At 38.9% G+C, this 26,709-nt stretch overlaps 1 protein-coding gene across 1 annotated transcript in view; it reads left to right on the top strand.

The window, feature by feature from the left end:
- nrp1.L (neuropilin 1 L homeolog) overlaps nucleotides 1–26,709 on the top strand; it is a 113,441-nt gene that overhangs the window by 68,682 nt on the left and 18,050 nt on the right. The window contains 4 exon segments of the mRNA NM_001087911.1: nucleotides 19,077–19,232; nucleotides 20,811–20,955; nucleotides 25,234–25,568; nucleotides 26,343–26,487. Of these exon segments, the coding sequence (NP_001081380.1) occupies nucleotides 19,077–19,232; nucleotides 20,811–20,955; nucleotides 25,234–25,568; nucleotides 26,343–26,487 (781 nt within the window).

A 26,709-nucleotide genomic window follows, 5' to 3' on the forward strand; every position in this document is an offset into this window, starting at 1 on the left:
CAAGTAAATACCCCTAAACCGGTAATAACCCATTGTTGCAGAGTCAGCACAGTGAAGCTCATGGGCGCCATCTTCAGCCGCTTTGGTAGTCTTCGGATCTTCTTCCGGAGCTTCGGTAATTTTCGTAATTTTCGTCGCATGCGCAGGTTTAGTGAACCAGTAAAATGCTCCAACTGCACATGCTCCGATACGGAGCTTCCTTACTGAGATTACCAAAGAGGCTAAAGATGGCCCCTATGAGCTCCACTGTGCTGACTCTGCAACAAGAGGTAATTACCGGCTGTGGGGTATTTACTTGTGTTAAGTCCTGTGTGGAGGGAGCAGGGAGGGGCGACTATGGATAGTAGGGGTTTTTATTAGAAAGGGGGTTTAGTTCTCCTTTAAAAATACAGCCATTAATGAATATTATTATTATTATTGTTATTTATATAGCACCAACAATGATTTACAGAGTCCCTGCACCAGTGGAGCTTACAATCTAAGGTCATAAATCACATTCACACACTAGTGTCGCTTTATCAGGAACCATCATAGATATCCTACTATCCTAAGCCCAATTCACTAGTAAATTTGTAGGGTACCGTGACCTTAATGAAAGTGGATTGCATTAAGATACCCTTTTAAGCAAAGCCAGCATTCATAATGGGAATTCATACAAATTTAATGCATATGTGCTACTTGGCTGATATCAGAAATGACAGCTAAGCAGTTAGAGGAGGCATCAAGCCTGATGGGTTGTGATGGATCTCACTGGAAAGCTTTGATGTCCCCAAATGTCTGTATATAGGAAATATAAACATCAGGCTGAGTTGAAAAAATATGAATGCATATAAGGGGAAGTGGAAGGTCCCATTTGTAAATTCCCATCATATGGAAAGAACAGTAACATGTCATGGGATCATAGCAGCAAGCAACAATTATTCACCCGGCCGGCTCAAATGATGAGCATGGGAAGTCGTGGGATGAGGATTGAAACAGACTCACTGAGTTCGTTATTTATGATATGATCCTTCATTGTCAACATCTGCTGTTTTATCTTCTCCATAGCCAAATCACTGCCAGGCAACAAAGCACAGATTGTAGCTAGCAAACATGACACCAAATCCCAGTCTGCAGGCTCTGACAGGCCAAAAAAAAGCTCATGAAACCCATCAGATGTGCATACTAAGTCCCTCATTTCAGTGCTGATTTATAGTCTGGATTTGTAACAGTGTAAAATGAATTTTAGCAACACGTGTTCCAGTGTGGTGGTCATATGCAGAGCCAGAGAATAATAGACATTTAAGGATGTTCAGTCTTCCCAAAAGGACTACTATAGATTCCTATATCATTAGAAGTTCTCCAAATGAAGGCTTTCTATTGGTAGCCTCCTAAAATAAATATTTTATTCTCCTCCACTGGTGGTGGTCCACCAACCATAAAGACACAACTGTTGTTAATACCTTGGAAGTTTCTATTTTTTGTCGAAAACCTATATTCTACAACACTGATATCTGTAAGTCCTTTCAAAGCATTACCTTGCTGTGTTTGCTCAAAGTAGACTACTAGCATTTTTAGAATATCTTAAAATCAGTTAATTTAAAGAAAAATAAATATAATAGAGAGAAAATCATGACAAAAAGGTGACCTTTCATTTTTTTCCAATATGAGCTTTCCGAACTCACATTTTTGAGATTTTTAATTCAAATAAAAACTTGGCAACTAAAAACATGGTGAACCTCTATAGAAGTCAGTGTAATGTATATGTCACTATTCAAGCTATTTTATTTAGTAAAATGAAAATAATTTGTAAACTTTTTATGGAATTTTCGATAGAGTATAACCAATTTTCTTTCTGTGACTTAATGCAGTTGAGTTTTCCCTATTGAATCCCTGTTGATCGAAGGGAAAAAAATCACATGGGGGAAAAATATGTAACAGAGATTTTTTTTTCTCAAGTAGTTTTAGTAAATAAATTAAATTAAATTCAAAAATAAATCTGCCTTCCCACCTTTGTTTGCTCTGTTTTCATTTAAGCCCATTTTGTATTTCAGCTCTATATATTTTTTTTTTTCTTACAAAAAGATTAAAGTGTGTTCCAAAGGGAGTGCAAATCAGAGAACTTTACTTCAACTCTAAGAAATATAAAAATAGATTTATATGAATCTTATAAACATATAGGTTATATAAAAACTTTAATTTATGATAAAAAAATCACAATCCAATAAAAATAAATGCAGATACAGTATTTAAACAATGACTCTAGTTACCAAGGGGTGAAGGGGATAATAAAAACATGGCTGGATATTAAAAATAATTCAGGAGTCTAGAGTAATCTTCAAAACGGTGCACTTGCATCAGTGTTTTATCTGGGGCAACAAAACTGTGTTACGTAGAAAAAATTAGAGCACAGAACTAAACTGTCAAGCGACCCATAAGGACAATATCAAATGCAATGTTGGTCTTAACCGGGTGTGGTTGTTGTGGACAGGAGGTGCGGCTTTTCAAATGCCTTAATTTTCTAATTTAAGTTTTTTTAAACTCAGTCAAAGAAAGCAGCTCAATTGAATTTGAAGAAAAAACTTAAATCTGAAAAAAAATTCAATCTCATTATTGGTGAAAAACTTTTATAATAAAAATTCCATCCCCCTTCACAAAAATAACTCAAACAATAAAATAGCTTGAATGTTGAAAATATACCTAAAATAGCTTCTAGGTTTTGGTTGCTGAATTTATTTATTTGAATTCAAATTGGGGAAAAAAAAATTCAAATTTGGCAGTGATTTTTTTTTTTCAAATAGTTGGAAAAAGCAATCCATAATCCGTTTTTTCTTAAAATTCTGTTAATTGTCTTTAAATTTCTTGCAACTTGCATGTACTTTATAAAGCCCTGGAAGAGCAAATAAAGATATTTTTGTTGCAGAGACAGAGTTAATGTTTTTGGTACATTATGATTAAGCGCATAATTATTAAACCTATCCACATATGCTAAGCGAGGGAACGTTATGTTATCGTTCCGATTTCAAAGCCAAAAACATGCAAAAACAGAATTATGACAGTATTAGCATACTTTGAAAATGTTGGCTCCACTCAACGGAAAAGGCATTTCTAAATAATAGGCATAATTCAAACCAGACTGGAGGGAACTGGTCACCTGTACAGTATAAATGCACATGTCTACAAATAAGATGTTGGAATAGATTAGAAACAGCTCTTAAATGGCCTTTTAAAACCATTCTCTAGGGAACCTCTTACATTGTGTCTTGAGCGAGTTGACAGCGTGTGTTTATCCTTACCATATAAAATAAACATTTTATAAAGCCTTATAGCCTTAGGGTAAAAATAACTCCATTAATTATGTTGTTTAACGACAAGTTTTTTTTTCTCTTCACTAGAGATTGCTATTAAAAGGTATATAATGTCATGAAAATGAAAGTGTTTTCTGTTGGAAAAGGCAAGGTGGAAACGGCTTGTTATAAATAACTAAGCTGGCTCATGCTGCTTTTATCCATTGAATAACTGTATTATTTTAAAAAACTTTACAGGGGTTGCTTAACATTCATATTAGCCCCTGCCCCTCTAAAAAAAATATAAGAGGTAAAATATAAAATCCTTGCATATAGTGCCCTGGCTGGATTTGAACTTAGGACCAGCAATGAGAAGAGCCTTGGGTTTGATTCCACTGTCAACCTCTTAAAGCATGTCTGATAAAATGAAGTTTTTAAAAAGGCAGTATATTTATGATGACAATATCCCTCCAATCCGAGTATAGATCTGCCAAACATGCACTTTCTAAGTGTTCACATCCTTTTGAACTATTGAATGTAGTTAAGACATTAAGCAAGTTTTTCCATCCTTTTTTCATAGCAAAGGGGCATACATCTAAGTTGCTATAATCACATGCCAATACATTGATTGTCCTTCCCGTCCATCCATTCTTTTGAATTTATTATTGCTATGTCACAGCAAATAGGAGAGATCTGTCCAGTAATTTATCTCTGCAGTGCATGCAAGTTTAAGGTTAAAAAGTGCATGAAGCTGACTTCAGGGTCTCATGACTTCAGGATAATTTTTCAGAAGGATGATACATGGCTACTTAAGGAAAAGGCAAGTAGATTTACACACGCACTTTAGCATGGGCTGAATACAATGGAAAACATTGGTACTATATTAAAGGGTCACTAGCTTTTTCTTTTTGTTCCTTCATAAAACCAAAAGAGGCCATGAATACTACAACCCTTTAGATGACATGAATCAGGTTCCAACTTGTATAGCAAATAATTGTTGCTTCTGTTTTACTTCCTGAAGGCCTTCTGTCAGTCTGATTTTGGATTGTAAACCTCTTAAATAGACAGCTTGGGTTTGTTGGATGTTTTCCATTTAATGTTCCATTGGAAGGTCAATCCAGGCAATGGCTCCACTTAGCAAGGTTACATATATAGTTATATCATAACTACTATATACTTCAGCCACAGTCCCAAAAATATCTACAAGAGCAAATTAATTTCCTCTTAAATCTCACTCTAAGGACCTTCAAGCTGATGTTTCTGGTGTATCTAGGAGAAGAAATGGGCATTCTTCCTAGATCTTAACCTAAAGGTGGACATACATGTGCCGATAAAAGCTGATTGAGTCTGCAGCTTATTGGACCGTGTATAGGGCCCTCTGATGGTCTTCCCAGATCGATTTCTGCCCAAAAGTCAGCCAGATGTCAATGGCAGTTGGATCGTGGACAGCATCTGTTCGTTGATGCGGTCCCCCAATATGACCGCCTGTGTTGGCTGCATTATGATCTGATCATTGGGCCCTAGGGCCCCAGATCGGATCAGCCCGATATCACCCACCTCAAAGTGGGCATATCAGGAAGAGATCTGCTCATTTGGTGACATCATAAGTGTATGGCCACCTTTACTGTTCTCGGGACACCCCTATCATTGTATTAGGCATCCTCTGGATAAGGACAGAATATTGTGGCCCATAAGATTTAGGGGCAAATTCATCAAGGGTCGAATATCGAGGGTTAATTAACCCTCGATATTTGACTGGGGAATGAAAATCCTTCGACTTCGAATATCGATTTTGCGCAAATACTTCGATCGAACGATCGAAGGAATAATCATTCTATCGAAGGATTATCCTTCGACCAAAAAAAGTTAGGCAAGCCTATGGGGACCTTCTCCATAGGCTAACATTGAGCTCGGTAGCTTTTAGGTGGCGAACTAGGGGGTCGAAGTTTTTTCTTAAAGAGGCAGTACTTCGACTATCGAATGGTCGAATAGTCGAACGATTTTTAGTTCGAATCATTCGATTCGAAGTCGAAGTCGTAGTCGAAGGTCGAAGTAGCCCATTCGATGGTTGAAGTAGCCAAAAAAACACTTTGAAATTCAAAGTTTTTTTTCTTCTATTCCTTCACTCGAACTTAATGAATGGGCCCCTAAATGTTTATTGAATTGGAGAACACTTTAAGGAAGGGGATAAAAACAATGGAGGATGTGGGGAAAAGCTTTGATAAATGAGCCACATCATTACAATTTTTGGTTCACTTTTGGAGAAAAGTCAAGAAAACTTCCAGACTCATAAATATGAAAAAAAAAAACCTTAGACCGGCAGAAAATCTTTTTTTGTTAGGAAAGTACAGTTGGCCTTTAATATATGTATATATCTGCCAGTAAATCTATACCTATACTCTGTTCTGCAGTTAAGAGAATTTTTGAGGTTAGTGTACCTCAAGCACTGTCACGTAGGCCTCAAATCAAACTGACATTTGAAATGAAGTCTCAAGTGGTCCCTGGGGGCTAGTCCAGACCACCAAACAGATAGCCTGAAACCACTTTATTATAGGACATCCCATATGCTACAGGTGATTACAATCTGCTCAATCCACTGTGACGGTAATTTGTAATCTGTACCACTTTGCCTGTCAGCCATGTTTTACTCTGGATTAAACACAAGGCACATTTATTCTAGAGACGCTTTCCAATGTTCAAATGAAATTGTCAAAGTCAAATTGAGAACATCTGTTTCAGGACCTGACGACCAATTAGTACAGGCCTCGTTTTTTTTTTTTGCCCTTGAAAGTCTCTTTTTCTGATTTATTCAATATTAAAATGGTGAAAAGTAAAGACGGATCTGAGAAATAGAGAATATTTTTTTTTTTTTCCTTCTATACATCCTCAGACCATGGGAAAAGAAAAGAAAAAGGCAGGATATCTACAATCTGAACAACAAGCATGTTAATAGCCATCAATTACTGAGCCGTTCCAGGCCTCAAAGCCGATCACCAAACAAGGGGCCACATCTGTTTTCGTGCAAACTATTTTTGCCTGTGGTATTTAAATGTTTGAGAACTTCTGTTATTGTACGGTGCGGCATCCTAGGGGAGTGAAATGTTAATGAAATCCATAACATTCAGAGATTTTATGATTGCAATTTTGAGCCATTCATTCAAAGGCGAGTGGTGATTTCTTCACTGGAAGCCATAATTGTCCTTTCTCTACAGAGAGCATTAGGGCTTACATTTAGTCCTCGTCTTGATGTTGATGCAGGGCGGCCCAAGAAATCACTGGAGTGCAATAACTTTGCCTTAAAACCCTTTCAGGTAAAACATATTTTGGTTTTGGAACTTTAACAGGATGTTAACACTTGCCTGCCACAAATTCCTAACCGAATGCAGAAGTCTGTACTGAAAGTAGAAATAATAAGTAAATTATAACATTTTAATACACAAAAGCCATGAATATCTTCTAAATGATATCCTTATAAATGGTGAGTTCTGATGTCATCAGTTATAAACAGTGAGTTCTGATGTCATTTCTGTCACATGACTCACTGAAACGTGTGTATTATAATAAATAAAGTACCCCCAGTTGTAAAATATAAGGATATTAGAAGTTACCTCTGAGTTCCATGACCTGTATAAAAACAGGTCATGGCCTCGTGTTTTTATATGGTCATGAAACTCCTCGGTACCTTATAATATCCTTATATTTTACAAGAGGGGGAACTTTATTCACTATATAATGCACAAAAGCCATGAATATATTATCCTTATAAACGATAACTACATGATACAAAAAGGTAACTCAAAGGTGAACAACAAGCAAGATGTTGCTGGCGCAGCTTGTAGTTTTAGCCTCATCTAAGCTGCTATTTTCTCCCACCTGTTGGACCAAATTATTCTTTGTCACTTTCCAAGAAAACAGAATGGCATGGTGCCATGACCACATACCTCCCAACTGTCCTGTTTTTAGAGGGACAGCTCAACCCGCAGTCCCTCGTTTGTACTGGAAAGTCCCGATTTGCACTGCACTGAACAGCCAGAAAAAGAAACAAAGTTTCTAACTTAATTGACCTTTGGCAGAGAGCCCAGAACAGCCACAGCTGCAGATAAGATACTTTTGTAACAATTTTGAGATAAGCAAATAAGTAATTGTAACAATATAAGATAACAGGTCTCTTGGGAGAAGTTCGACTCACAGCTGACTCACAGCTGAATTCACCTTCATTAGCAAAACTGTAATAACTGAAAGAAAATGCAGAAATATGTTCAAACTTTTATAACCTGCCAAATTTTGTAAAATTAACATGGTAATTAGGGGGTGTGGCCACTAAAATTGGCGTGGGCAAACAATTTGCCGCACTGCGCACGGCAACTTTTTTGCTCCTCTTTTTATTCCCAAAATGTTGGGAGGTATGCACTAGAACAGAAACAGAAATAGTATGTGCCTCTGAATGTTTTCTCTAAGCCTGTACAGAGATATACATAAAACTATTCCAGCTTTCATATCCCTCTGTACTAAGCACATTTGTCCAGAAATAAATTAGGGTATGCGTGCCCTTTAAAGGAGAACTAAAGCCTAACCAAAAAAGTAGCTAGAAATGTTGTACATTGTGTTTTGTGCTTCTGTACCAGCCCAAGGCAACCACAGCCCTTTAGCAGTAAAGATCTGTGTCTCCAAAGATGCCCCAGTAGCTCCCCATCTTCTTTTCTGCTGATTCACTGCACATGCTCTGTGCTGCTGTCACTGAGCTTAGGGACCCACTCACAATATACAGTACACATAGAATAGAAATGTCGCAATATAAGGCTGATTAGTAATTAATACAGATAATTACTACATGGCAGCACAGAAATCAGTGCAATTAGCATCAGAATTTAATAATCAGCCCTGTAGCATCAGTTTATATTACAGACCAACCTCATTTTCTGCTGGATAATTAGTGACGAGCCCTAAGCTTAGCTTCTCAACAGCTGCTCAGAGCCCACTGAGCATGTGAGTGTCACAGACACTTTCCAAGATGGTGACCCCCTGTGACAAGTTTGAAGTCCTGGATCATTGCTGCTATTGACAAGCTGAAACTTTAGCCTCGTGCAATAAGTTCAGTATATAAAATATGGAGTTTTTAGCCACATTCGTTTTAAGGGTTTAGTTCTCCTTTAAAGAGGCTTTATAAAATAGCAATTCCTTTCACTTTCGCAGGAAAGTCAGAAGTGACAGGGCCTATCGTTTTATGGCTTATCTATTTTCTATTTAAAAATGCTTCTTTTGGCTCGGAGAGAAAAAAAAAAGCTTATCAATGGCTCTCAAACATAAAGGCTGCAGAAAGATAAAACGGTTTCAATGAGGGAATTATTTTTGTTCCTCAGAGAACCGCATTCTGCGAAGATTCTCTAGCGCTGGAAGAAAACTCATTATCTTACAGCAGCATTTAGACATGGCAGATTGCAAGTTCCTGGCGCATTTCACATGCAGTCAATTTCCACCCCCAGAAGTGATAGAATTCAAACTCTTCTATGTGCTTACATGCAACAGGCTAGTGAAATTGTAGTTCAACAACAGGGTCGCAGGTCGGACACATGCAATCCCTCCACTTTACCAACACAGACGGAGGCTCTTGCATTGCTAAAGTGCTGTGGGGGGCTCAGACCATACTTGCAGCCATTATATTTGGAACCATTAGTCCAGTTAGCAATATATTTATGGCTGAAATTTCAGTGATTTGATGGGGGGGCTGCAGACAGCTCTGAAGGTTTATTAATCCTTTGCTATTAGCCACCTGCCATTGAATATATATTAGGCAGCTGCTTGGATAATTAGAACCCACATACCTCTCTCTCTCTCTCTCTCTCTCTCTCTCACTCTCTCTCTATATATATATATATATATATATATATATATATATATATATCTCCAAAAAAATAAAGCCGCACTAACAGGACTTTTATGAAAACAAACAGTGTTTTATTCAACGTTTCAGCCCCCAACTCGGGCCGTCCTCAGGAAGTATACATATATTTAAAGGGGTGCCTTCATTTCTATATATATATATATATATGCTGAGCTGTTGTATAAGCCTATCTCTCTCTCTCTCTCTCACTTTCTCTCTATCTCACTCTTTCTCTCTCTCTCTATCTCTCTCACTCTCTCTCTCTCTCTCTCTCTCCCACTTTCTCTCTATCTCACTCTTTCTCTCTCTCTCTATCTCTCTCACTCTCTCTATCTCACTCTCTCTCTCTCTCTGTCTCTCTCTCTCTCTCTCTCTCTCTCTATATAGATATATATATATATATATATATATATATATATATATATATATATATATATATATATATATATATATTATATATATATATATACAGTATATATATTCCGTGAGGCCGCTGCACACACTTAAAGAGATTCTGCCCTGGTGCTCACAGGAATAACATATAGAAGTTGTAGAAAAAGCTGTTGCAGATAAAATAAGCTTTATTTAGATCGACATTTCGACCCTCACTTTAAATATATATTTAAAAGGGTGCCTTCATTTCTTTATATATGCTGAGCTGCTGTATAAGCCCTAGTCTCCAGCAACCCCTATGCAAGCAAAGTCGTGAACAAAACATTGGTCCCCAGTAAATTCAAAAGCATGACGTCTCTGGGGAGAGCTCCTGACAAGATGGATTGGAGTATATAGTGAATAAAGTACCCCCTCTTGTAAAATATAAGGATATTATTAGTTACCGAGGAGTTTCATGACCATATAAAAACACGAGGCCGAAGGCCGAGTGTTTTTATACAGGTCATGGAACTCCAAGGTAACTTCTAATATCCTCATATTTTACAATTGGGGGTACTTTATTTATTATAATACACAAATTTTAGTGGGTCATGTGACATAAATGACATCACTACTCACCATTTATAACTGATGACATCACTACTCACCGTTTATAAGGATATAATTTACAGGATATTCATGGCTTTTGTGTATTATATAAGATTACATTAAGCTATCACACTGTTTGCAGAGGGCTCCTGTACTTAGAAGCTCATACAGCAACCCAATACAGGTACTGTATGGGACCTCTTACCCAGAATTCCCAGAATCAGTGGTTTTCCAGATAAGGGGTCTTTCCATCATTTGAATCGCAGTACTTTAAATCTGCTAAAAAATCATTCAAACATTAATTAAAACCAATAGAACAGTTTTGACTCCGATAAGGATTATTTATATCTTAGTTGGGATCAAGTACAAGCTACTGTTTTATTATTACAGAGAAAAAGGAAGTCGTTTTTTTAAAATATGTAATTATTTTATTAAAATGGAGTCTATGCGAGATGCCCGTCCCGTAATTTGGAGCTTTCTGGATAACGAGTTTTCTAGATCCTAGTACCATTACCAGTACAAGCCACATCTACCACTACTGTGGAATACCAGGGAAGCAGAGAAATTAGTTTGGAAATCAGTTTCCCTTTAAATCGAATGATCATCACATTTTATAAGGCAAGATCATCTTTGAATGCAGTCTCACATCTCACTGCGTTTTCATTTACTTCTCCACTTTACGCAGCCTTTGCAATTATGTTGTCCCTTTGTTAATGTTTTTGCCTATTAGTATTTGTGTGATTTGGTGTGGGTCTGTATATTTATTTTGGAATGCCTCCCCCGTCAATTGTGCAAAACAACGGAGAGGCTGATCTTGAGGTTAGCCCTCCCAGGGCAAATTAAATTAAGTGAAAAATAATCTAGTCAGGAGAGGTTTTTGTTTGGGTTTTTTTTTAATAAAGTAGGAGAGATACCATGTTTTTCCCATCTGGCAATTAAATTGTAATTTACGTTTAATACCGGAGCTATGAGGCTCATTTTATACTGGCTTTAAAGATATTGGAATGTAAATTGGTTGTCAGTGTGTTATTGCTATTGGAAACAGGTGAATAGTGAGTGCTTATAAATAGCCCAAGTATAAAGGAGATACGATATGTGAGAAGGGAATTACTGGCAGCTTAGAACTGGCAGCCAGGCACCAACTGTTTCTTCCCATAGAACCGCATAGCTGGTACTAGGGAAAAGGTTATGGATATACAGTAGTGATGGGCGAATAAATTCGGTCACGTCAAAACCATGGCACGTCAACGTTATTCAGACGCCCATTAACTTTAACACTAGCTTCCAAATTTGACGCGAGCGTCAGAATTGACGTGGGCGGCAAAATTCTCGTTTCACGAATTTCTCTGCGAAACGGGACAAATTCAACCATCACTAATATACAGTGCTACCAATACCCTGAGCAATTAAAGAACACGGGTCTTACATTTATAAAGGGTAAACCTTTGTATATTAGGAATGTCCAACCTGTGAGTCTCCAGGATTCTTGTAAGTTGTATCTCAATAACTACATGGAGGCTATCACCTGGTATTCAGCTACATCCACCAAATGGAATACAGACAATAATTATCATTTATTATCCGGTATTCTTGCCTCCCGGCGTGTCTCTTCTCAATTGAAGGGGCGCAGGCGCGCCCGTCGCTGCTGTCACACAATTAGAACTTCGCTGGCGTTTGACGCTGAGCATCATGACGTTCGCGTTTTGATGGTGAGTGTCATGACGTCATCTTTTGGTGCGGATTTTGAATTTTGGGCGCCGATTCTGAAGAGTAGTTCTGTAGTCAAGGGGCTCAGTGTTGAGGAACACTTAGATCAGGGGTGCCCAAAAGGTAGATCAGGATCTACCAGTAGACCTTTAGCTGGTGATCAGTAGATCTCAAGACACTGTCAACAAACAACTTGTCTAAATCACCCTCCTGTTTCATGCTTTTCATTCAGATAATTATTATGTTAAGGTTACATAAGAAATAGTGGTTTGTTAAATATAGCAATATAAATTTTCCCATAAATCAGTATTTAAATAATACTTTCTGTAGAACAGAATACTAACAATGGTTTAATGGAGGTAGATCATAATGGGACAACATCGCTAAAAGTAGACCACCCATTAGTAAAGTAGAGGCACTCCTGACTTAGATAGAGCTGCAGTGATGATGGTTGCTAAGCTTGCTGCTGTTTCAAGAGGAGCTACCTTGATGTTGGCATCAAAGTTTGAAGGGAAGGCAGCAACTAGGTCCAACGTTGCCTAGATATGAATCCTTTGCAGTTGTGAGATGGTAGGACATGTTCATTGGTAGGACAGAGAAAGATAAGCAGCTCTGAAACAATTGGTGGCATTTCATCCTAGGTCTTGGCAGTGTCACCAAGTAGAGCTTGATGGAGTTGGACTTAGAGGTGGCACTTGGAGTGCAAGAAGTGTGGTGCCCCAATTTAAAGGGTACACCTTTGTATATTAGGAATGTCCAACCTGTGAGTCTCTAGGCTTCTTGTAAGTTGTATCTCAATTACTACATGGAGGCTATCACCTGGTATTCAGCTACATCCACCAAATGGAAGACAATAATTATCATTTATACTTTTTTTTTCTCCTTCAAATGTCCTTGTCATTCTCAGGGCTCAGCCTACTCTGGCTTATTGTTCCTGATATTGTCTTTGCAATGCTTTATAAACTCTGCCCTTGGTATCTAAGTTCTGAGTCATAAAATATGTCGTTTGCAGTGAAAACACTAGCACATAATTCAATAATGAAATGTTTCATTACAGGATACCGCTGTTGGCATGATTTATCCTTAATATTAATAAATTTAATTACCATTAGCAATTAGTATTAAAAGAATAATATTAAATCTTTGTTGCAAGATTTTATTTAATGTGACTGGATATTATCTTTCATATACAGGTATGGGACCTGTTATCCAGAACAAAGCTCTGGGCTAGGGATTTTCCAGATAAAGGGTCTTTCAGTAATTTGGATCTACTAAAAAATCATTTAAGCATTAAATATACCAAATATGCTGGTTTTGCTTTCAAGAAGGATTAATGATATCTTAGGATCAAATACAAGGTATGGTTCTATTTTAACCCAGAAAAAGGCGATTTACACAAACAAGTGAATTATTCTATTAAAATGGAGTCCATAGAAGATGGCCTTCCCAGAACTCAAACCCATCTGGATAACATATTTCTGGATAACAGATCCCATACCTGTACCTCTAGTTTAAGGCTTTCATTGATGGCATGTAAAACAATCATCAAGCTTCTGTTCTAGTGTCTAGTACCCAGGGTCGGTGTAAGATACGCCGGGATATACTCCGGTATTCTTGCCTCCCGGCGTGTCTCTTCTCGATTGAAGGGGCGCTGCTGTCAAGCGATTAGAACTGATGCCGGCGTCACTTTGCTGGCGGTTGACGCTGAGCATCATGACGTTTTGATGGTGAGTGTCATGACGTCATCTTTTGGTGCGGATTTCGAATTTTGGGCTCCAAAAAGCTGATTCTCCATTTTGACAGTGCCCAAGCTGGCTTCTGTTTACAGATCCCGCCAAAGCGTTTTTTCTGTGCTTGAATTCCTGGTTCTTGACTCCTGCCTGATTATTTACTTCGATTACAACCGTCTGCCTTGACCCTTTTGCCTGATCTTCGACTACGTCTTATTTAAATACTTGCCGGTACCTTGTTCTGGACTACGCACTCCTCCTTGTAGGTTCTGCAGCAGAAAGCCTGGGGCCCCAAAAGGGTGTCGGTAAACACTGGAATCTACAGGGGTGCCCTGTGCATCCGAGTGTACCTACGGGTCCAACTGACGTTACAGTTGGACTGGGACAGTGGGGTAATGGGGAAAAAACTAGTGGTCTCTGCTAACCCAGACACGATCCCCACCTGCGCTCCCTCCCCTGATTATGGCAAGGACAGTGCGTGCATGGAGTGGAGGGGCTGGTAGTGAGTTAGAGGGCGAGTGGTAGGGGCCCTATCGGGGTGTTGGGGCCCCTGGGATAGCAGCTCCAGTGGGCATTGCATACCTCAGTCTAAAACAGTTAGGGGCACATTTACTAAGGAATTTTCGAATTTCAAAAACTTTGAATTTCTAAGTAATTTTTGGATACTTCGACCATCAAATAGGCCCAAATTCGACTTTGATTCTAAGTGAAAAACTTCGACTTAGAAAATCGAAGTACTGTCTCTTTAAAAAAGTTCGACTTCGACACTTCGCCATCTTAAACCTGCCGAATTGCTGTTTAGCCTATGCGGGACCTCCTATAACCTATCTTGAGTGTTTGGGCAAGTTTTGAGAAATCAAAGGATTTTTGGTAAAATCGCACGATTAAATCGTTTGAATCGATTTTAAAAATCCTTCGACTTCGAATGTCGAACTACCTTATTCCCTAGTCGAATTTCGAAGTTTTTTGCACTTCGAAATCCGACCCTTAGTAAATATCAACTGACTCTGGAGTGTTGAATATAGCTGTATGTGTTTGCCTTCACTGATGCAATAATATCACACATAATATTCAGACTCAATAATACTGTGAATCACGTGTGTATGTGTATATACAGATCATTTTAAATAGATATTAATGCTGTTGATGCTCAGGGACAGATGCGGTTAACCAAAATAACTTGAAATAAGATCCCTGCACACAGAGCTTAGAGATTAATCTAAATCCTCCAATAATTACCCAAACGCCCTCCTTTTCAATAAGGAGCAGCGGTTCAATATGCAGCTTTCAATCCAACAATGATATCCATTGAATCTGAGAAGCACACACAGAGCCGATAATTACTGCCCGGCCAATATACTCAGTATTCAATCTGGAAAGGGGGGCCCTAAATTAAATAACACAGTCGTGCCAATTATGACATATATGAATAGCCGGTGCTCTTTTATCTGCCGCTGCAAATCATATGTGTTGTTTGCCCTTCTTTTTGGCCCGCCGCCACATTGGAGGCATTGATTTACCCATTTGCGTAATAGCCCTGCTCATTAAAAGTGGTGGCATCGAGAGAAGCAGAGATTTTGTAGCCGTCTGCGTGATCAACCGCTTCCTGATGCTTAATGGATGCATTTTTTGCTTTATGGGCCTAATTGAAGGCAATGGATGAATTTCACTAAAATGCCATTTTACAGCTGCCATTAATGAATTGCTCCGGCTTTAACAAGTGGTCAGCGATTAAAGGTTACCCCACATGCACTTTTATTTTAAACTATTTTGAGAATTGTTATGGGTTACAGAGCTTGGGCTTTATTTGGAAATACAAGACAAAGTAGAAGTGGTGGATACAGAGAAAAACAATTAAATGGTTTTTTTTTTAAAGGACATTAGGAAATGCTCCTCTTGTAAAAACAAAACAAAAACATAGCAAATGGGAGGGAAAGCAGTGTGACATATGAGTGTTCCCCGTAGGAGAGCGAGAAGTATTTGCAGTAAAGGGAAGGCAGTAAATAAGGCACAGCCTTCAGCGTTTGTTAAATACCAGACTGACTGTGTCATTTCTTTGTGTGTTTTTACATGAGTTCCTAATCAGTAGAATTGGCATGGCTGGAAAATAATATCTGGCTTTAAAGGGGCCATAAATGGAACATAAAAGTTGTGTTTTTTACTTTAAGTAAGGTCGGCTTCCTTTTTTCTGAATGTTGCTTTGGGATTCATTGAGAGTGTGGGCTCACAGATATGGAGGGGCTGGGTGTACTCCTGCAGTACAGGTATGGGACCTGTTATCCAGAATGCTCAGGACCAGGGGTTTTCCCAGATAAGGGATCTTTCCTTAATTTGGATATCCATACCATAATGCTGCTAAAAATTATTTAAACATGAAATAAACCCAATAGGTTTATTTTGCCTCCAATAAGGATTAATTATATCTTAGCTGGAATCAAGTACAGGTATGGGACCTGATATCCAGAATACTGGGGACACCGTTTAACAGATTTTTCCTTAATGTGGATCTTCCCAAAGTCTACTAGAAAATCATGTAAACATTAAATAAACCCAATAGGCTTCCACTAAGGATTAATTATCTTAGTTGGGATCAAGTACAATGTCTTGTTTTATTATTACAGAGAAAAAGGAAATCATTTTCAAAAATGTCAATTATTTGGATAAAATGAAGTCTATGGGAAATGGCCTTTCCGCAATTCGGAGCTTTCTGGATAAAGGGTTTTCGGATAACCCCTTACCTGTAGACCAGTGGTCCCCAACCAGTAGCTCGTGAGCAACATGTTTCTCTCCAACCCCTTGGATGTTGCTCCCAGTGGCCTCAAAGCAGGTGATTATTTTTTAATTCCAGGCTTGGAGCCAAGTTTTGGTTGTATAAAACCAGGTGTACTGCCAAACAGAGTCTCAATGTAGGTTGACAATCCACATAGGGGCTACCAAATGGCCAATTACAGCACTTATTTGGCACCCCAAGAACATTTTTCATGCTAGTGTTGCTCCCCAACTCCTTTTACTTCTGAATGTTGCTCACGGCTTCAAAAGGTTGGGGATCCCTGCTGTAGACGATTCTGTTTTGTTATGACAGAAAAAATATGGAAATAAATTTTACATTTTTGAATTATTTGATTAAAATGGAGTCTATGGGAGACAACCTTCCCGTAATTCAGAGCTTTCTGGATAACTATACCTGTACAATGAAGCACGTAGGGCGTACAGTCATATGTCTGGTTATACAGTATTAGCGCATATGCAGAGAATGTACCAAAAACTCAGTGCAGAACTCAAAGGTTATTCCTTTTGCCTTTCCAAATGTGTCTAACTGCTAATAAAATCATTATTATGGTGCACAACCAGGGCATAACAAAGAGAAGGAGATGCCATACTATATGACATGCTAGGGAAAAAATCTATTTTTTTGGGGCACAATTAGCAGCACAGTCAGTTTGTGTTTAAAACACAGATTTGGGCCAGTTGTCCAGTTTTAGTAAACTGATTGATAAGGACTGGCAAGGATTCAGCCTATCCCATCTCTCTTTTATGTAATCACTTTAACAAGCCATGAGCATCCTATAAGCATCTTCATTTCTAGCATGGATGTCCAGCCTGCAGTTAGCTCAACTACATTTCCCAGTAATCGTCCTTGTACTATATATAAGCAACAACTGGAGCACTGGGTGGAGGGGCTGCTTTGTACAGTGCTTAGCCCTTTAAAACCTAGGCCAAAGTGATAAAGCTGTTGGAGCTGCCGCTAAGTCTTCAAAACACTATAAATAGTTAAAAATTGTTTTTACTGCACAGTGGCTCCATTTGATATATTTCCCTCTGCCCTTATTATTGGTTATTGATTGGGAGCCACAGAGACGGATGGTTAATTTACAGTCCCAATAAAAGTAATAACTGGCAAACAGTAAGACAAGCGGCATAAATCGATGAAGGAAATGTCTCTTTTTTTTCATGGACTTGGCTGTCATTCAGCGTTCCCATGGCAACCGGGGAAAAAATTCATGCAAAAATGTCATTTATTTATTTAAGAGTATCATGGCGCAGATTCCGGCGGTGATAAGCAGTTAGATCGCTCTCTTGAGAACTGTCACTTTAAGTGCCATCAATTATATCCTGCATTTTAATTCTCATTGGATTCTATTGGCAAGCCCCCGCAGAATTTATCCCGCGCCAAGGTGTGAAGTCATTTTATTCCATCCGTTTTTCTTTGCTCATCTGGGAACTGGTCAGTTCACATATCCGCCAGTTGCTATAACGGAGCCAAGGAATGGCAGTTTGAGGCGGGTGATGATAGAATTAACTGTATTGTTTTATTAGAAAATGATTAAACTTAAGGATCCTGTGTTCTAGAGAACTACATTTCCCATAATCCAAATCTGGTATTTGTATAACTACAGGGGGTGCAGCCTCACCAGGGCCAAGGCGGTTTCATAGCCACAAACCATATATACCAGAGCTTCCAATCATACAGAACTATGAAGTGGAGCAGCACAGAACATGAGATTTTGAAGAGCTCTTCGTGGTGACGAGAGCGTAGGCTTGGACACAAGCTTTGCAAAACACTCTGAAATTACTTGAGGCATAAGAGCTTGCAGTGTTCTTACATTCATTTTTATGCTGCAGTTATAAAAATCACATTGGGGGGAAAAAAATCTCTTTAAAAATATGCAACCTGTTGCCCTCCATAACTGGAGGCTAAACATGGCCCTCCGTGATATTTTCGTGGCCCCCAGTATGCCCAAAGCCATCTTTGTAGAACATCAATATTTTAAAACAGTGTCCCCAAAACGTGAAATTGTGGATAATTGTCCCATGACATGTAAAATCTAGGACAATGTTTTACTTCTCAAGTTTCATTTAGTGGGATCATTCATACAACAACTAATAACGAGGAGGGATGCCCATTATCCCGTAACCAATTAACAATGCACAAGTACAGGAGGGGGATATTCCTATTTTTTTTTTAGTGCACGTCTATTGCAGAACAGTGGAATCACAACTAGGATTTCCACACAAGCCGCCTTTGTGATGCTTCTCTTTCTGGATCAGAATGAAATTAAGTGTCGGAGGCTGCTTGTGGCTAAACATAAATCTCCTTCATTGACTGGAATGCATGGAATGGCCATTTCATTGTTTCTTTTGTGAGAGGGGACCTATTCCATTTTAGGGGCCAAATGCTGACAAATAGATTATTTGTGAGAGTTGTGTCCTATCTAGAAATGTAGCCCAACTATCAAAAAGTGACGGTGATGTTATGCTAGATATAAACATCCCTTCTTGGCAACAATCATCGGTGTAGTTTTGTGTTCGATTGGCCGATACAATCTTATAATTCAATGTGGCTGAGGTTCCTCGTAGAAAGCAGTGGTCAGAATTGGTCATTGATATGTTATCATTGCCTATGGCAAGGCAGGGGGGCTTTATCTGAGAAGGAAATATATATAAGCACAGTGTACACTTCCCTGGTGGTCTCATAAAACTACATTTTCCTTTCTGTTTCCCGTTCTGCAGGTAGACCTTGAAAACCTTCGCTTTGTCTCCGGAATAGGGACCCAGGGAGCCATCTCCAAAGAAACCAAGAAAAAGTACTTTGTGAAATCCTACAAGGTTGACATTAGCTCCAATGGGGAAGACTGGATTACCCTAAAAGATGGAAACAAACATCTGGTACGTGTCTGAACATTCCTTTTTCTTTATTTTTATTCCTCTAGGTAAATTAAAAATAATAGCAACTCCAAAGAATTTTAAACACGATAATAGCAAATATTAAAATGTCAAGGAAGCAGTTTCTGGGCTTATTTTCCTCTGCTGTTCAATTCTCCTCCGAGCACGGGCAGTTCGCCAGTGTTACGATGATCCCAAGCAAACCTGGGCAATTTAAAAGGACTTATGAGGCTCATATATTGAATGCAAGAAAAAGGAACCATAAAACTACAACAGGCCCCTAAACGGCAAAAAAAAATGAAAATTACGATGGTGTAAAATCAGTGGTGAATTTATAAAGCTCAGTTGTAGTCCTTGTGCGTGAATTAACACAGTGATCACAGGATGAATTCATTACAAAGAGCTAATCGGTTTATTTATAAAGGTTTGGGGTCTTAGATTAACACCATGATGCCAGTTATTTATACCACCTCAAAACTGGCGTAACCCACTGAAGTCAATGGAACAAATTTACGCTTCGATTCTTAGCATGAAGAATGTCACTCAAGTACCAGGTTTTTACATATTTTTTTTAGACTGCTTTCCAGCAAATGAGAAGAAAATAGAATAAATTCCCCTGATCAGGCACCCACAAGGCATCTGATTTTATATTTCCTTATGCTGGCAGGAATGTAGGGAAATATGCCAGCACAAATATGATTTAGAAGCTTGATAAACAGAATATGAACTGCCTCGGGGCTGGAGAAATGTCTTTAAAGGAGAATTATTGCAAAAGTTGCACATAGCCGATATATTTGGATGGCTTAATAAATAAGTATTTCAGTGATAATTTTATATTTTGTATGGTTTTACTGTTGGGATTCCCTTTATATAAGTTACCAACCGCTTGGAATTTGTGATAGTTGAGAAAGCACTGGAGAGTATGTTGTGGCCATTCAAAAATATACTTGGCCAAGTTCTATGGTAGGGCAGAAATGTAATTTAGACCACAGCATGAGAGGGGCCCATTGGGCAGTGGCAGAACTAGAAGTTACTGGGACAGACAACAAATTCAGTTTAGGACCCCAAACCATTGATAAATTGACTTATTCTACCAAGATATGTTGAAAATGTTCATTAATTAGGACCTTGCTGGCAGTTGTGTAACTAGATATCACTGGGCCCCACAGCAAATTATTTTTCAGTCAGCCAAAATGTCTAGAGGTTGACCTGTTTTACCAATATTTATTGAAATTGTATGTTAATTAGGGCTTTGTGGATATACCTCCTGGGCCTCCCTGCAACTGCAAGGTCTGCTTCTTCTGGAGTTACGCCCCTGCCCTTGGGTAAAAAATGTCGATAAAAGCACAATGACTTTTTCTTTTTATTGTATGTCAGGCTTTTTAGCCATCTATCTGTTGTTGAAATAAAAGTCCCAGCCTCCCAACAGCTAGAGTACATAGGTTGGGCATCTCTGCTCTATATGAAAAGGCCCCACACAAGGTTTGCAGCCCTCCCCGTCGGCATAGATTGTTCGCCATGCAGAACTCTGGACATGGATTGTTGGGTTTGTTTCCTGATGATTCCCTTTGCCTTTCACAGGTTTTTACAGGGAATACTGACGCAACTGATGTAGTCTACCGGCCATTCTCTAAACCTGTTATCACTCGCTTTGTTAGACTCCGTCCGGTTACATGGGAAAATGGAATATCCCTGAGATTTGAACTCTATGGCTGTAAAATTACAGGTAAGATCTTGTAGGAAGAACCTCATGCTGTATGCAAAACAAGTGGGTGCAGCGGGAAACACCTATAAAAGCCTGAGTAGCACTCAGAATTCCCCATGTGCTATAGCCCTAAGAAAGGCATTTCGAGGAGATTAGTCACCTGCAGTAGAGACGATTTGTCCCTGGGTGGCTAAACTCCCCGTGTGCCACCACCCTTAGAAGGGGGGGACTGCATTTACACCCCCAGGCATGATGTGCCTTAAACTACCTTCTGTCTCTTAGCCTAGACTTTGTCAGTAATAACAGAATGAAAGATGGTTTTCCACTTGAGAATAGCACGGCTCCTCAAACTATGACTGTATCATTATTCTGCACATGACTTGAAGCCTATTGACATCTTAGACTCACGTGTGGGTAATTAAAACCCAGGACAATACATCCCCTTCTGTTCATTATAAGGATATTAAAGGTTATCTGTGTGAAGGGATTTAGCTTTTGACCCTGACACCTGTACATAACGAGCATCGACCTGCCAGTTAGTGGAATGTTTTCCATGGATTATTAGTCATGATGTCACAATTACCAGATTATTGTATAAGGCAGGTTATTCAGATGTCATTTGTTCCTTGCATATTATGACATTGTGCAGGATTGTTGGGAAATGGTGACTAACATTTCAGAGAATGCAGTGATAGTTCCCATTACAGCAAGGAAGATTACCCAGAGGGATGCTTTATGCCTCCTTGTTCCCTTTACGTTAATCACTTTGACACAACCAAGCAAAATTTAATGTAACCTTTTTGGTTTTTTACACAGTGTCTCTATTTTGTGTCAGTGACACTTTGTTGAGGCTGCACCTTTATTATTAATTGATATGATTGCATATTCATACTGGTACATGCAACATTATTGTTTTGGTTTAACAAGCCAATTTAGCACCAGCCGCGTCGCTTTTGCTGATATTCCTAAAGCCCCAGTGTGTGCAATTAAGCCTTGATTGCACCTGACTCCTACCATCGTATGTCCCCAGGTATCAATTTAATGTGAAATCAACACCTGAGTGCAGCTGTATATCTTCATTTGGTACCTCGCCGCTCCTCAAAAATAAGAAAATGTTTAGGTTTTTTTACTTTGGTCAAAGCAAAACATAACAGGACCTTTAATAACGTGTCACGGAGCAGCTCCCAGAACAAAAGGCTCATTAAAAGCAGCTTCGATTTTTTTTTTTCTGAGATTGATAGAAATTCCTTGGTTTACAGGATGAATAACTGAAGATAATATACTAGGGTTGGGTTAGAATTCAGTGATCCCCAACCAGTAGCTCGTGAGCAACATGTTGCTCTCCAACCCCTTGGATGTTGCTCTCAGCGGTCTCAAATCAGGTGCTTATTTTTGAATTCCAAGCTTAGAAGCAAGTTTTAATCACATAAAAACTAAGTAAAGTGCCAAGTAGAGCCTCTTGTAGACTGCCAATCCACATAGGGGCAACCAAATAGCCAATCACAGCCCTTATTTGGCACGCCAAGGGACTTTTTCATGCTTGTGTTGATTCCCAACTCTTTTTACATTTGAATGTGGCTCATGGGTAAAAAAGGTTGGGGACCCCTGGGTTAGATTGTCTCAACATATGGTGCTTTCTTCAAATGAATATGGAAGGTTGATGTCAGATGCTTGAAGAACAACCTGTAGCATCCCAAACAGATGTGGGGCTATGAGCTCAACATTGTAGATGCTGTTATTTCTTAATTCCCCTTTTTATAGAGATTCAGTATCCTCAAATATTCCTGTAGAATTGTGGATTGTTCAGGAAATACCTATACTGGTATTGATTTATTTTATCACCCTCTACAGTAGGGATCCACAACCTTTTCTACGAGCCACATTCAACTGTAAAAAAGATTTGGGGAGCAACACAAGCATGAATAAGGTTTGGGGTTGCCAAATAAGTGATTTGATTGGCTATTTGGTAGCCCCTAGTTGAACTGCCAGTCTAATGGGGTCACTGGTTAGCAGTGCTTCTGGTTTTATATAACCAAAACTTGCCCCTAAGCCAGGAATTAAAACGTAAGCACCTGCTTTGAGGCCACTTTCAGCAACATTTTGATGAGCAACATATTGCACTGGAGCCACATGTTGGGGATCATTGATTTTTAGGCAAGGAGGAAATTCAAAGGTTTGACCATGCATTGAGAGTGCCATTACAGCCCTATTTTTCTGGCTACACCCAAATAACATCAAACCACACCTCCTTAGGATACTTAGCAGTGCCCCACTCTAGCCTGTTGTAAGAGCACTGGGTCCCAAAATATAGGACAGAAGAGTGTCTAGGACAATAAGGGCATTTAGGTTGTTGAGGCTGGCAGAGATGACCTTTTTGCTCTCATGTATACACCTATTCATAGGCCTGCTGAACGCCTATATAATCTTGAAACAATTGCTGATACAACTGTGCTTTCATATATCTCAAACTTTGTTATAAGATGTCCAGAAATATGTAAGGCCATCCCATTATGTGTTCAAAAGTGCACACTGTAACGCATTGTAGTTTCTCTTTAAAGGAATGCAAATTAAATTTATGAAAAGGGTGCATTTTTTCCTGTAACAAGAGTTTTCATGCAGCGGTCTCTCGGCTGATTTAGACTGATTCACCGCGTTCCTGAGGGAGCTTTCCTGTAATCGCCAATCCTTTGAATCTACAAAGCTTTCGTGACATCTAGAGCTGAGATTCATTAAAGAAAGAATTGACTTTAGATTTTAATTTAGGGATGCGGCAGCTGAATTTTAGCCTTGACCTTAACTGCATGTACTCCTTCTTTTCTCCCCCCAACCACGTGACGTTGGCCAAAATGGCTGCCTTGGCCTCCTTACCCAGATGAAGATCTTTATTTTTGCTAATGTCACTTATCTCAAATATCGCAAATGTAAATGGCATTATCCTTAGCATTTAGAATCAATTTCCTATTCATGGCCCCATTAAGATAGCTGGTGATTTCATTTTAGCATGTTAAACAGGCAATTTGGCATGCAACATTCCAGTTATATGTCAATTATGGCTTCAATGAATAGACCCTTAAATGGTTGCCCCTAGAAAGTCACTTAATGCATTTGAGTTGCTATTACATTACTAATTTTAGAGCAGAAATACTAAGCAGTAGTCCTCAAGGAGCCTAACTTGACTGCAAATAATCTAGACCAAAGGCTAAATTGGGATGAACGGTTTAAGGGAAAGTGTACACTGACTGATAAATAGACTTTATTTACTTTATCATGCTGTAGATGAGAAGATGTACTGTACACTCCTTCTCAGCATTCTTGGCATTCTTTCAATGACCTGTAGCTGCCGTACGTTATGTTGTTGTTTTATCGTACCATTACCTTTTATCAGTTGATATTTAAAGTGTGCGGTGATGACATTTTATCCCTCTTTCATTTCATTAGGGATTAATCTGTCTTCCTTGATTTCCGCTTGATTTTACTGAGCTGGCAGCTACAGAGCTCCATGTATTTTAAGGGTTTAGCAGACTCTCTTTCTCCTCCTTTCTAATCCTTTTGCCATCATCTGAGAATTCAGCCAAATCAAATGATTCCCCAAACTTTGGAAGTAATTTAATAAAAGTCACAAAGTTTGCACCAGGTCTATAAACCCCTAGTAACAGATAGTATTTTGATCATCTGTTGAGGACAAATATGAATTATTCCTATGGGTTACTAGACCTGGTGCATATTTTATTGATTGTATTACTTTCTCATTGTTGGTTCGCTATAAAACCCAAGATGCTTCACCACTTGATTGTATAGTAGAAGTTTTGGGGAGTTGTATGGGGGGGGGGGAAATGGAGACACAAATTTGGGAATCATTATAAAAGGATGGCCAGCCTACCATCTTCCAGGGGGGTGCAACTCTAAGCAGAATTTAAACTGATCTTTATTTTCTGCTGTGGCTAGGAGGACTTCTACTGCACCCCTACCTTTCTACTGCACCCCCTACTCTTTCAGGCTCCCCAGCAGCTAGTGGATCTGTGGTTTCACCCCTGTCTAGGTCAACAGCAGCCAAATAGCTATAGATTAGAATTACTTAAATGTCTGTATATTCATCTATCTAGACATTTAGACCCAAAAAACAAATTTCTGGAATTCCCTAGGCCGATGGCTGTAGTCGTTAAGCATAATTAGTAATTCAGTTATATTTAGTTAAAAATAACTGGTCTAGAATTCATGTTATAATTTACACTTACATGTTCCTAAGATATGGAGCGTGACCAGTACCATTAAATTCACATCCATTTCTATGTCCTGCAGATTATCCATGTTCCAGAATGCTGGGCATGGTGTCCGGACTTATATCTGACTCTCAGATAACAGCATCTAGCCAGGTGGATCGCAACTGGGTTCCTGAACTTGCTCGTCTTGTAACAAGCCGCTCCGGCTGGGCATTGCCCCCCTCAAACACTCATCCCTACACCAAGGAATGGCTTCAGATTGACCTTGCAGAAGAAAAAATCGTGCGTGGGGTCATCATCCAAGGAGGAAAGCATAAGGAAAACAAAGTGTTTATGAGAAAGTTCAAAATTGGATACAGTAATAATGGAACCGAGTGGGAAATGATCATGGATTCCAGCAAGAACAAGCCAAAGGTGAGATGGAATTGATGATTTGGATCTTAGATACATTAGTGAGCAGAATACTGAAGTAGTAAAGTTCTGCCATACCTGGGATGTTTGTTGCCCTACCTGCAACAATATGGCCAAACAGTTCAACATAGCTCATCCTGTGATCATGAGTTAACAATGGCAGATCTAAGTTATTCTCTTTGGCTCTTGGCTTGCCATTTGTCAAGCATTAGAACATGGAGGACTGATATAATGAGGTTGAGTGTTGTGGGGGGGGGACTGCATGCACCGTTTCTTCTCTACAAGTCTATAGGTTCATCATCAAGGGAAAGAATGAAAACTCTATAACATGAGCACTCTTCCAAGTTTCTGTTTGCTCTTGAAATATTCACAATAACTGTTCAACACTATCTTCCTCCAAATGTTTTTTAAATATTTTATAAATATTTCATTTTTGGCATATTTTTAATATTAAGGAACAGGAATATTTGTCTGACATGCAGATACCAAGAGATAAAATCAAACTGTGTAACACTCAGATAAGGCTGCTCACTAAATGGGAGGTCATTGTAAAGAACAGGTTGCCTGAATACAAAGGCATGGAGACCTTTCCTGTATCACAAAAAGAGAAATTGTATTTCTGCAAAGAAGATATTTGATGTATATTTAATAGCCAGGCAATTTTTGTGAAAACTGAGCAAACATGCCTGTGTGTTGCCCCAAAATGTGCCCGTTTTGAAGCTACAAAAATAAACATTGAACAACTGATGTATTATTAACCCCATTCTTTCTATTTAGACCTTTGAAGGTAATACAAATTATGATACCCCCGAACTGCGGACTTTTGCGCACATTACAACGCGCTTTATTCGCATCATTCCTGAAAGAGCATCCGCATCAGGACTGGCTTTGCGTCTGGAGCTGTTGGGCTGCGAAGTGGAAAGTACGTATCTAAATATATATTGCAATAAGAAACACTTGTAGTTATATATGAATCCATGGGAATGCTGAAATTCAGACTGGGAAGCATATTTGGTGGTATATAGATGACAATACAATAGATATTCTTTTATACTGGTTGGAATTCTCTTACATCTACCTGTAGGTTTGATACTTATTCCAGAAGGTGGCCAGAAAGCCAATGGAAACCCACCACAAACATTTT

This window comes from Xenopus laevis, chromosome 6S, assembly GCF_017654675.1.
Source record: "Xenopus laevis strain J_2021 chromosome 6S, Xenopus_laevis_v10.1, whole genome shotgun sequence".
Lineage (NCBI taxonomy): Eukaryota > Metazoa > Chordata > Amphibia > Anura > Pipidae > Xenopus > Xenopus laevis.